The sequence below is a fragment of the Tachypleus tridentatus genome, chromosome 12 (assembly GCF_004210375.1).
Source record: "Tachypleus tridentatus isolate NWPU-2018 chromosome 12, ASM421037v1, whole genome shotgun sequence".
Lineage (NCBI taxonomy): Eukaryota > Metazoa > Arthropoda > Merostomata > Xiphosura > Limulidae > Tachypleus > Tachypleus tridentatus.
In genome coordinates, this window is record NC_134836.1 from 20,900,412 (window position 1) to 20,914,365 (window position 13,954).

Below are 13,954 nucleotides of genomic sequence, written 5' to 3' on the forward strand. Positions count from 1 at the left end.
ACTAGTACATTTGGTTACAGGTACAGTAAACAAGTCAAGGTACACTTGGTTACAGATACAGTAAACAAGTTAAGGCTACATTAGTACACTTTGTTACAGATACAGTAAACAAGTTAAGGTTACACTAGTACATTTGGTTACAGCTACAGTAAACAAGTCAAGGTACACTTGGTTACAAATGTGGTAAACAAGTCAAGGTACACTTGATTATGGCTGTAGTAAACAAGTTAAGGTTACAATAGTACACTTGGTGACAGCTGTAGTAAACAAGTCAAGGTTGCACTAGTACACCTGGTTACAGGTAAGGTAAACAAGTCAAGGTTACACTACTACACTTAGTTACAGGTAAAGTAAACAAGTTAAGGTTACATTAGTACAGTTGGTTACAGATACTAAACAAGTTAAGGTTGCAGTAGTACACTTGATTACAGCTGTAGTAAAGAAGTTAAGGTTACAGTAGTGCACTTGGTTACAGCTGTAGTAAACAAGTTAAAGTTGCCATAGTACACTTGGTTACAAATACGATAATCAAGTTAAGGTTACATTAGTACACTTTGTTACAGATACAGTAAGCATGCTAAGGTTGAGTAGTACACTTGGTTACAGCTGTAGTAAACAAGTTAAGGTTGCCATAGTACACTTGGTTACAGCTGTAGTAAAGAAGTCAAGTTTGCAGTAGTACACTTCGTTACAGATAAGATAAACAAGTTAAGGTTACACTAGTACACTTGGTTACAGGTACAGTAAAGAAATTAAGTTTGCAGTGGTACACTTGGTTACAGATGCTGTAAACAAGACAAGGTTGCACTAGTACACCTGGTTACAGGTATGGTAAAGAAGTTAGGGTTACACTAGTACACCTGGTTACAGATACAATAAGTAAGTTAAGGTTGGGTAGTACACTTGGTTACAGCTGTAGTAAACAAGTTAAGGTTGCCATAGTACACTTGGTTACAGCTGTAGTAAACAAGTTAAGGTTACACTCGTACACTTGGTTACAGATACGGTAAACAAGTTAAGGTTACACTAATACACTTGGTTACAGATACAGTAAAAAATTGAATGTTACACTAGTACACCTGGTTACAGCTGTAGTAAACAAGTTAAGGTTGCCATAGTACACTTGGTTACAGCTGTAGTAAACAAGTTGAGGTTACACTAGTACACTTGTTTTCAGCTGTAGTAAACAAGTTAAGTTTACACAGGTACACTTTGTTACAGGTAAAGTAAACAAGTCAAGGTACACTTGATTATGGCTGTAGTAAACAAGTTAAGGTTACAGTGGTACACTTGGTGACAGCTATAGTAAACAAGTCAAGGTTGCAGTAGTACACTTGGTTACAGGTAAAGTAAACAAGTTAAGATTACAATAGTACACTTGGTGACAGCTATAGTAAACAATTCAAGGTTGCACTAGTACATTTGATTACAGCTGTAGTAAACAAGTCAAGGTTGCAGTAGTACACTTGGTTACAACTGTAGTAAACTAGTGGACGTACACTTAATTATGGCTGTAGTAAACACGTTAAGGTTACACTAGTACACTTGGTTACAGGTACATTAAACAAGTTAAGGTTACACTAGTACACTTGGTTACTGATACTAAACAAGTTAAGGTTGCAGTAGTACACTTTGTTACAGCTGCAGTAAAGAAGTTAAGGTTACAGTAGTACATTTGGTTACAGGTACATTAAACAAGTTAATGTTACTCTAGTACACTTGATTACAGGTACAGTAAACAATTCAAGGTTGCCCTAGTACATTTGATTACAGCTGTAGTAAACAAGTCAAGGTTACACTGGTACACTCGGTTACAGCTGTAGTAAACAAATTAAAGTTGCCATTGTACACTTGGTTACAGCTGTAGTAAGGATGTCAAGGTTGCAGTTGACACTTTTTTACAGCTGTAGGAAACAAGTAAAGGTTACTCTAGTATACTTGGTTACAAATACGATTAACAAGTTAAGGTTACATTAGTACACTTGGTTACAGATACAGTAAGCATGTTAAGGGTGAGTAGTACACTTGGTTACAGCTGTAGTAAACAAGTTAAGGTTGCCATAGTACACTTGGTTACAGCTGTAGTAGACAAGTTAAGGTTGCCATAGTACACTTGGTTACAGCTGTGGTAAACAAGTTAAGTTTGCCACTGTACACTTTGTTACAGCTGTAGTAAAGAAGTCAAGTTTGCAATAGTACACTTCGTTACAGATAAGGTAAACAAGTTAAGGTTACACTAGTACACTTGGTTACAGGTACAGTAAAGAAATTAAGTTTGCAGTGGTACACTTGGTTACAGATGCGGTAAACAAGACAAGGTTGCACTAGTACACCTGGTTACAGGTATGGTAAAGAAGTTAAGGTTACACTAGTACACTTGGTTACAGATACAGTAAACAAGTTAAGTTTGAGTAGTACACTTGGTTACAGCTGTAGTAAACAAGTTAAGGTTGCCATAATACACTTGGTTACAGCTGCAGTAAACAAGTTAAGGTTACATTAGTACACTTGGTTACAGATACAGTAAGCAAGTTAAGGTTGAGTAGTACACTTGGTTACAGATGTAATAAACAAGTTAAGGTTGCCATAGTACACTTGGTTAAAGATGTAGTAAACAAGTTAAGGTTGCCATAGTACACTTGGTTAAAGATGTAGTAAACAAGTTAAAGTTGCCATAGTACACTTGGTTACAGCTGTAATAAAGAAGTCAATGTTGTCATAGTATACCTGGTTACAGGTATGGTAAACAAGTTAAGGTTACACTGGTACACTTGGTTACAGATACCATAAACATGTTTATGTTGCAGTAGTACACTTGGTTATAGATGTAGTAAACAAGACAAGGTTGCACTAGTACACCTGGTTACAGGTAAGGTAAACAAGTTAAGGTTACACTAGTACACTTGGTTATAGATACAGTAAACAAGGTAAAGTAAATATACAGGTAAAGTAAATAAGTTAACTTTACAAAAGTATACTTGGTTACAGATACAGAAAGCAAGTTAAGGTTACACTAGTACACTTGGTTACAGATACAGTAAACAAGTTAAGGTACACTTGGTTACAACTGTGGTAAACAAGTGAAGGTACACTTGATTATGGCTGTAGTAAACAAGTTAAGGTTACAATGGTACACTTGGTGACAGTTCTAATAAACAAGTCAAGGTTGCAGTAGTACACTTGGTGACAGCTATAGTAAACAAGTCAAGGTTGCACTAGTACACCTGGTTACAGGTAAGGTCAACAAGTCAAGGTTACACTACTACACTTAGTTACAGGTAAAGTAAACAAGTTAAGGTTACACTAGTACACTTGGTTACAGATACTAAACAAGTTAAGGTTGCTGTAGTACACTTGCTTACAGCTGTAGTAAAGAAGTTAAGGTTACAGTAGTACACTTGGTTACAGCTGTAGTAAACAAGTTAAAGTTGCCATAGTACACTTGGTTACAGCTGTAGTAAGGAAGTCAAGGTTGCAGTAGTACACTTGGTTACAGATACTAAACAAGTTAAGGTTACACTGGTACACTTTGTTACAGATACAGTAAACCAGTTAAGGTTACACTAGTACACTTGGTTACAGCTGTAGTAAAGAAGGTTAGGTTACTCTAATGCACTTGGTTACAGCTGTAGTAAGCAAGTCTAGGTTACACTAATACATTTCGTTACAGCTATAGTAAACAAGTCAAAGTATACTTGGTTATGGCTGTAGTGAATAAGTTAAGACTGCAATAGTGCAGTTGGTTACAGCTATAGTAAACAAGTTAAGGTTACACTAGTACACTTGGTTACATCTGTAGTAAACAAGTCTCGGTTACCCTAGTACACTTGGTTATAGGTGTAGTAAACAAGTCTAGATAACACTAGTACACTTGGTTACAGCTGTAGTATACAAGTTAAGGTTGCACTTGTACATTTGGTTACATCTATAGTAAACAAGTCAAGGTACAATTGGTTACAGCTATAGTAAACAAGTCAAGGTACACTTGGTTACAGCTGTATTAAACAAGTCAATGTACACTTGATTATGGCTGTAGTAAAGAAGTTAAGGTTACAATAGTACACTTGGTGACAGCTATAGTAAACATGTCAAGGTACACTTGGTTACAGCTGTATTAAACAAGTCAAGGTACACTTGATTATGGCTGTAGTAAAGAAGTTAAGGTTACAATAGTACACTTGGTGACAGCTATAGTAAACTTGTCAAGGTACACTTGGTTATGGCTGTAGTAAACAAGTTAAAACTGCAATATTACACGTGGTTATAGATACAGTAAACAAGTTAAGGGTACACTAGTAACTTGGTTAGAGCTGTAGTAAACAAGTTAAGGTTACACTAGTACACTTGGTTACAGATACCGTAAACAAACTGTAGTAGTAGAAGCTATTTAGTTGTTTAGGTGATGCTTAAAAGTAAGATAAACAAATAAATAAACTATGTAAAAGATCAGTCGTACGATTTGGGGAAAAGTCGAATTTTCTCTGTTGAAAGATCGTTTGAACGTGCGGGTAGTAAAGTTCACTAACCTTTAAAGGAGAGCAAATTATAATTTCATGGACGCGTTAAATATATGCGTGACGTGAAAGAGAAACATAAATTTTTTTCAGACTATCGCTTCAGTGATATTTAGTATACGACTGAAGTAACTTGTCTGTCCAATGCGACTTATGTCCGCAATAGGAGCAGTTATATTTGACTGATGCGTAATATCACTAAGCCTCTTCCAGGTAGCAACTGATTAAGTTTTGTATTCGACTAGTTCGTAGGTTTGGCATTCCGTTTTTTGATAAAGTATCTGCTAATAAAAGTGAACAGCTTCAAATGAATATATACATGTCTTACTAAACGAGAAGCAGTTTAAGAGTGAAGCCTTATAGTTGAACGAGTAGTGTGGATGCGGACGAAGTGCACAGATGGAGATTGTTGAAAAACAATCCATGCCGAATAGGATTTGATTTAACAACATCGTGAGAAATCAGGATTATCCCATATATCTCTCTGGATGTCGGTAATATCGAATTAAATTCTGCTGTTCTGCGAGTGGCCTAAGTGCAGATAATTTCCACTTACTTCTTGGCTGGCACCATGTTATAATGACTACAAACAATTCATAACGTAAAATATTACTGTCTACAACAGCCTCTTCAGTAGTGAAAAATCGTGTAGTCCTTTTAAACAATATTCAAATTATCCCTGAACAAGATAAGACGTAATGACGTAATTGAATACTCTATCCTTTCTTTCATCGATGAAAAGGACTTGCAACATGGCGGCACCCATACACACATGGAAGCTGTATATTTGTTAGTTTTACATGTGAAAGTCTCGCTAATTTGAATTAGTTTTTTCTTAACTATTTGTATTATTTTAAGATTTACAGCAACATCCGCTCAATTTGATGGAAGTAGTTTGTTTTTGGTTAACTGTTGGGAATATGTAAATTATCAACTTTTACATTACATTCTGTTTGTACGATTTAAGCAATACTAAATACGCTTCCAGGTTTTATCAGTAGTGGATCAGTGTATGGTGGCACAATGAATTCAACATTTACTCTGTGCACAAAAGCATATAGTTGGATTTAAAAAAAAAAATCAACAAACAAATCATCATTTGTTTGGGAAAGTTACATCCTTATAATGAAATGAATTTATTTTTCCTACAACTCGGTTTTTAAAGCACATAGAATATATACACATCATCTGCCTAGGACAATAATTCGTAACACATTAATATGGTCTTCCTTTTTAGGGCACATAATTGCAGAAGGCAACAAATTAGAAAATGCATGCGTAGAAAGACCTTTCAAAATATCTAGAAAAGGGAATGCGACTCTTACGAATTAATGAGAATTTTTTAACTGTATGAGGTCGTCTTTGGCTTTGGAAAATTCACTATTTATGTTGTCCTTCAACTTGTAAACTTCCTTCTTTAATACGCGATGAGCTAGTTGGTGTGTACACAGTAAAACAAGCTGTGCTGAAACATATCTGCTGTTTGAATAGCTACGAAAAAGTACAAGTTGAAATAACACATAGTGGCAAACAAAACAGAAGTTAAATATGTTGGGTGATGCATAATCTGTGTGTTGCGTTTTGTAGAATATGCATGTACAGTAATAATGTGGCTTCATAAAACATTATATTTAAATAGGTACAATATATATGTAAAAACGGCTGGTATGAGTTGAGAAAATTTGTGAACCTGACGGTGACCGAAGAAGGTCGAAACGTTGTTTGCTTCTCTACATAAAAAAATATTCTTTACCCATACCAGCAGTTTTTACACATATATTTTTCTCTACAAGTGGGTTTTATCATCATCACGGATTAAATAGGTACAATACTGTAGTGAAGACTACACGTCTCTTGCATTATTAGATAACACACAACACTTGTACATATCAACAAAACATTGAATTGTGTTATACTTCACACGAGCCTGTGTTTCGGGAAATCTAATTGTGTTGTTGTGGTATAACACAATTTGTATTAATATATAATTTAACCTTTTTTTACACTGTATCTTGTAGGTTTTTTAGTGGTAGTGTGTTTTGTACTAGCACACTTATCTTGTGTAACCATATTACTTAATTTAACTAGTTCGAACAGGCCTAGGAGTAAATATGAATGTAACATTGTATTCATTGATAAGCGTAGAAAGTTATGGAGGGATAATTGAACAGTGAGCTACAGTAGCTTAATATTATATAGATGAGATGAGGTAGTGACTGAACTCTTGGTACAAATGAACTGACCAAGTTGTTATGCATTTGACTCGTAATTTGAGGGTCACGGGTTTGAATCCCCGTAGCATCAAATATGCTTGCCCTTTTAGTCGTGGGGGTGTTATGTGACGATCAATCTCACTATTCGTTGGTAAATGAGTAGCTCAAGAATTGGCGATGGGTGATGATGACTAGCTGCCCTCTCTCTAGTCTTACACTGCTAAATTAGGAACAGGTAACGCAGATAGCTCTTGTGTAGCTTTGCGCGAAGTTCAGAAAAACAAACAAATAAAAAAGTAATGTAGTGTATTTAAAGATTCAGTAATTATAACAAGAACAGCAGTTTGCGAGAGTAATCGATAATGTACATTAGTTAGATATGGCAAGAGGAAATAGTTTATAGAAGAATTATAATTAGAAAGGACTATTAAACAGAATTTAAAATATAGGCGTGGTTATAGAGAAAAACAAATTAAGAGGTTATAGTAATGTGCAGCTGTTGGGTTGACATGAGTATGATTATAACATGGGCAGTTCGTAATCGTCATATAATACGAACATGAACTATAAACAATTACGATTGAAGTATGAAAAAACTTTGTTGGTAATTTGTAAAAAGAGCCAGCGACTTATATTTTGATATCATTGGAAATATGTCGTTATAAAGATAAAATAAAAGTCTTAAATCAGTATTTATAGAGACTGTCAATACAGACTGTGGTACAAGGGCGTTGCCAGAATTTTTTTCAAAACCATTTTAAAAATCAGTAATACGTATAGGCTTAAGTGAGCCAAGAGTCAGTACATGGCTGATAGCAAGGCTCATGTCAGATTGAAGAGACGCGTTAGCAGACAAAAGATCTTATGAATATTAAATTATAACGCAACTTTCGGCAGGTTTTGCAGTATTTGACTAAATTTTCCCATAACCATCAAAATGCTGTTGAGGTTCAAAAAAGAGTCATTACACACACGCACACTCCACACACCTGGCGGCGACGCCCGTAAGGTAGTAATATCACATGAGCTAGGTAATGAATAAGATTGGTAAATGAACATATTTTTTTGTAACATTCAGATGGTATGAACCTGAACTAGACGCGAAATGTTAACCAAAAGTATAGGATACATTAAGAGGGTTTAGGTGTGGTAAGTTAAATATCGTAAGATGAAACGACGTGTGTTGACGAATTAGCGATCAAGTGACGTAAAAATAGAACATTAAAGACACACACAAGCATATACAGGCAACAGTTTTAACTCATATAATGGATATAAACTAACATTAAGAACATAGCCGTATTTTGTGTGTGTGATAATAGATAATGTGTACGAACTAGACATGAGTAAGATAGAAATTTTAGATGATTATAACTTACAAGATATTCAACTAATGAACGCCAACTTGCTTTTGAGAAAATTAGGGACATGAGTAAAAAGCGAGTGGTGATCAGAGATTTAGGTATGAAATAGTTTTGGGTAACATTAAGGACATGAACGAGGATCCGCAGACATAGTGCTGTGCCACTAGGAGGTGTCTGAATAGGGATACTGCAGTAACTTTATGAACCCCAGTGGCATGTCTGCGGACTTCTACTGCCAGAAACCGGGTTTCGGCATCGTGGTGTAAAGAGGACAGATTGCCCTCTGTGTAGCTTTGTGCTAAATAGCAAACAACAACAATTTATGACCTTAACTTAACTCTAACTTACTAAACCTTTCAATATTTTCACATTTACTCAGAAGGCAATGGGGCCGATTAATTTCATCTGTTATGGGTATTTTTCAGGATCAACAAATGCTGCATTTTCTAGTAATTTTAATCAACCATTATATTTCATTTTTAACACTTATTACGTGATAAATATTCAGTGGCATGCTTTCTTTTTCTTTTTAGTGTTTTCAAATATCAAACATATTTAATTGCATCTGACAATTTTGATGTTAACTATTTCATAAAAAAGAAAATATTTTGGCTGGAGCAACATATCTATAGTACCTTGTACAGAAAAAAAAATTAATAAAAGTTACAATTTAAATATTAGGAGCAAGCAAAGCATTAAAAGCCTATAGACCTAATCTTATGTTAACCGTGTATTAATTGAAAATAATGTAGAGAAAGAGAAAACTCTGCAGTAATTTATATTTCTTTATTATCTTCAGTGAACAACTACTTGCCAAGGTACATACAATACCCATATGCCTAACCACACTGCAGGCAAAAAGTACATTGCAGAGGCCGGATGATACGAGTCTAGCGGGCCTTCCCAAGGGCTAACTGCTTCGATAACCATCCAAATAAGTTGGAGCAGCAATTTCCTGACGCTTAACCATTAGCCATAGAACGCAAATAAAGATTGCAAATCCTGTATGACACTGCAAGTTAAGCAGTCTCTTTCGTCACAATTATTGAAACCTTCTACACTCAGAATTATGCAGTATAAACGACTGAAGTGCATGCATTAGTCCTCTGCGAATTCACTTGTGAAACGTGTAATAATTTTTAGTGCCTTTTAAGTTTCAACAGGTAAGCTGTTGACTATGCAGCAATTTACTAGCTTACAAGCGTTAATTTAGAGCTGCGGATTTCAGTTGTATTGCATTCCCTGTAAAAATACACCTTTCACATGTTGGTGGGAAGGATAAAACAGGTTCGGCACGTTTGTTGGCACATGCGGCGAGTGGCGAGTTAATCAGTTTCCAAATAAAGATCCATACAGAATTACGTAACAGAATTGGGATCTCTGAACCTTTCTTATACGAACACATTCATGTTTCCTTGGTGACTATAATGAGTTCTAAGATGTGAAGCCTTCAATAGCGGATGTTTTTTAGTAGTCCTGTATAAGGATTCTTTCCTTACTGTAGTGAAGTTTACTAATGATTTAGTGTATTTTGAGACGAAACAAGAGAACCAGTGAAAGGCTTCTGTACGCTAATGTTTTTTGGACTTCTACAACTCTGTTGAAAACGTAAATTTCTAATTTCCTTCTCAGCATTAACGTTGTTGTTTTTAAAATAAATATCTAAAGGTCGTTAATGTTTCAACTTCAATATATGGATGTTTCACGGAGTATTATTTTAGAGACAATAATGTATCAAAGTCTACGGTCTGACTTTTGTTACCATGGCCCTGGAATTGTAGAACGTGGTATTCATCTAAACCGGTCGTAAGATGACTACGTTATGGGTAGTTTTTATCTAGGAAGTAATGGTGTGATAAACATATTAAAGAAGCCAGACTCTCCAATTAGATTATTTATGCTTATATCAGTTACTTTGTAAAGATACACTTGTACAAGTGAAAGATGCTTATCAGTGGACAAAAAAATTGCAAGCAGAATGTTAATTAGCCTTCAAATCACATAAATCTTATTATACGCGATTTTGTCTCCCTATCTGCTCGCTATTTCTTTTCACAGTTTTGGTCCAAGTATCACTAAAACTGACCAGGAGAGTAAACCGGACCCTGGGACTGTCTTGACAAGCTTAGAGTTTTGAACTACCTGTTAGGAGCTAGTTAACCACCCCACCCACGTAATTAATGTTAATCAGGGTGTTCGTCACAGATTAGCAGCAGATTTCTAAGTGCACGACTTATTTCTTTTATGATAAAAATTTGAGGTGCGATATTATAGATGAAAGTAAATGTTCAATATTCGTGTGTCTTATTTCTGCCATGCCCACTTTTAGCATCTTTATACAGTAGACTTAACGTCAGTAGCTCAGATAGGTTTACTAGTATGCATAAGAATCCAGTTCACGAAAGCGAAAAATATACTGTGTAATTAGCGCCTGTAAGACGGGTAAGTCTGCTAGAATACAAAAGGAACCAGTTCGCAAAATCAAGAATTATTCTGTTGGATTAGCGTTCATAGATTTGCTAGTATACGTAATGATCAAGTTTGCAAAACCAATTAATATCTTACATCAATAAAACACTCAAACATCATATGAACTTAAGTGACGTATGTAATTCCTCTCTGGTTTATCTTTGAATTTAAGGTATACATTACTTACGTATTTATGTAAATAAATGGGGTGAAAATATTTTGTTTTATAATATAGTGAATGTTATTATAAATAAAATGTAAATATCTCGATAAATAAGATAACAAAACAGATGTCTCTATTATTTGTTTCGCACCCCCTTTTTTGTGAAATGTGATTTTTGTTCTTGTCTTCTTTTCGTTATTTAGGCTACAAAAACAACGATTGGATTCAAACACCTGCGCTTCCCGTCGACACCAAGCTCAACCTTAGTCCGGAGTTTCTGACGGAGTTCTTCAGATATTTCCGTAAGTTTTAGTATTTATTGACTGAAGTAATTAAAGTGAACTTTTTGTCTATCCGGTATGCACTTTGAATAAACTTGACGATGTATAGGTAAAGATAGTTGTTTTTTTTTTTTGCTTGTTTGTTTGTTTTTTTAATTTGCGCAAAACTAAACGAGGAATATCTGTACTAACCGTCCCTAATTTAACAGTGTAAGACTAGAGTTCCCTCTAGTTCCACTGCAGTTAGTGATAACTACCCACTGCCAAATCTTAGGTTAATATTTTACTAACGAATAGTAGCCAAGTGGTTAAACTACTAGATTCGTAATCCGTGGGTCGCGGGTTTGAATCCTCGTCACACCAAACATGCTTGCCATTTCATGATATTTGGTTAATGGTGGCGACACCTAGCGGACTAGTAACGTTTTTGTCAACAGAATGTGAATTAAAAGTTCTGATGAGGTTGAACTACAATTAACACTTACGGTTGAAAACGAAACTCTTTAAAATATCTGTTTAATATGCATCATACCCATAGATAGAATATCCTAATAAATTTATGCATATTTTGCCTTAAAATAATAATTACTACGTACATATATATGCCATTTCTTGGTTGTGTTTTTCAAATAAGTTGTTAGTAGCATAAATGTATACTGGTAATCTGTTTGAAATAATCAATCATATAAAACAATAGACTTAATTAGTTGTTTCAAAAAATGTTGAACTTAAAACCTTGGGCGTTCTCCCTTTATCACCTTCGCAGATAAACATAATTGGTAAGGCCTTACAAAAAATTGGAAAACTATGTACCATTATGTGGCCTTTTTTGTCGTATTGTTTATGCTATTGTCAGTTAGAAAGTATTCAAGCCTTCCAGCATGTCTATAAACTTATTAATGTCTCTGACTTGCAAATGGTCCTATTTTCATAAAAATAACTTATAAAAACGATAAAACCCATATTTTGTTTTAGCCTCCTGAATTACACGCGTATGCATTTTAAAGTATAATATACGCTTTGTATACCAACAGTTTTGTTTGTTTTTGTGCAAGTTAGCGCAATTGGTAAATATTCTTTGAAAAAAAAACACAAGAAATATATTTTGTTCAAATAATATTTGGATTTTATAATCTGCGGCCTAGGCAGAAAACTTACAAAGAAACAAACATTTTGTGAGCTTAAATAGACCTATATTGTCACATTACAATCTGTTTTGAAGATTGTTCAAGAAAGTTCACTGGGAGGTCTTTATATACAATGATGAATAACATGAGTAAAAGTTTTTATACATAATAACCGATAACCGAAATATCTTTATTTATGGAGCTACGTCTGCTTTAATGCTAAACGTATCGATCTGTGTATCAGAAGATCCGTGGTTCGAGCTGCAATATGTCGCTGCTACTGTAAAAACTGGCAGCGAACAAAGCTCTTGAATTACGACTGGTGCTGCTTCCTGACTGCTGTTCTTCTGGTGAACAGATAGCTAGGCCTAAATCTCAAGGGTTTCTGACACTTCTTACTTAACCCATGTACCTTAAAAGTGCTGTTCAGGTTAAAAGTATCAGTGTCTATATTTAGCTCTATTTTTTATAGTAATTCGTTTTGTTTATAATGTGGTTAACAAATCTTATCTCAGTCATAACCTTGAGACTGATAAAGATAGATCATCACAAATGAGTTACGAGGAGTCATACATTTTGTGATATAGACTTTAAACTACAATTCAACATCTTATCGGCAAGTTTAGAAGCTTAGTATGCTGATTAAGCACTTGAGCATATTAGAAGAATCGTCCTTCCAGTAGGCTGATTGAAGTATTTTAATCCTGTTGTAGCATTAACTGAACGCAACATTCAAAGGTTTCAGATAAATCGGCAATCATTTGTTTTTGCAGAAATTGTTCGGTAGCCGTATTTAAATAGCTAGAATTTTTATAATGTAATATATGTACTTGCATGTGCGTTGATAATTTTACTTCCTGTGAATGTTTTATTTCATACAGCAGTTTGTTTTTGTGTTTCTTTCAAGTTTCACAATTATTTTAAATTGCTTGACTTTAAAGAACTGGTTTTGTTGCTTTCATTACACTTTAGTTTTACTTCTCTTCACCTTAGAAACAATTTAAATATAGAACATTGTCTTCCCAGAGTAATTTGAAATATATAAAATCACAAGTTAAAACCATAGCAAACTTTATAATCCCTAATTAACATAATAAAAATACAAATCTGTTATTTCCATAACAGAGTGTAAACCCTGGATAATTCTAGTATAACGTTCTCATATACATAAAATATACAGTAGACTAAAAAGTTAAGATCTTCAGTCATACATTTAGTACATGGTTCCGTAATATATAATGTGGGTGAGAAAGAGTGTGTTAGATATAGAGAGAGTTAATAAATTATTCGGCCCGGCATGGCCAGATTGTTAAGGCACTCGACTCGTAATCCGAGGGTTGCGGGTTCAAATCCCCGTCACATCAAACATGTTTGCCCTTTCAGCCGTGGGGGCGTTCTAATGTTACGGTCAATCCCAATATTCGTTGGTAAAGAGTAGCCCAAGAGTTGACGGTGGATGGTATGACTAGCTGCCTTCCCTCTACTCTTGGCTCGGCATGGCCAGGTGGTTAAGGCGTTCGACTCGTAATCCGAGTGTCGCGGGTTAGAATCACCGTCACACCAAACAAGAAATCACTGTCAGTATACATCAACGTGGTCTAGGTAACGATGGCTAGGAATGCTTCTATATAATCAGGAAACGTCTATAAAACAGTCATGGATGTACATTTATTATAAGATCAAAAATATTACTTTATATACGTAGAAATATGCGTATCTCTGGTTGTTTGAATTTCGCGCAAAGCTACACGTAGACTATCACCGCTAGTCTTCCCTAATTTAGCATTGAAAGACTAGAGGGAAGGCAGTTAGTCCTCACCACT

The 13,954-nt window shown here is 35.0% G+C and overlaps 1 protein-coding gene across 11 annotated transcripts in view; it reads left to right on the forward strand.

Moving 5' to 3' along the window:
• LOC143235125 (uncharacterized) overlaps window positions 1-13,954 on the forward strand; it is a 332,951-nt gene that overhangs the window by 87,329 nt on the left and 231,668 nt on the right. For all 11 annotated transcript variants that reach the window (XM_076472974.1, XM_076472961.1, XM_076472966.1 and 8 more), the window contains one exon: window positions 10,927-11,025. In XM_076472974.1, coding sequence (XP_076329089.1) covers window positions 10,927-11,025 — 99 coding nt within the window. The remainder of the gene's footprint in view (window positions 1-10,926; window positions 11,026-13,954) is intronic.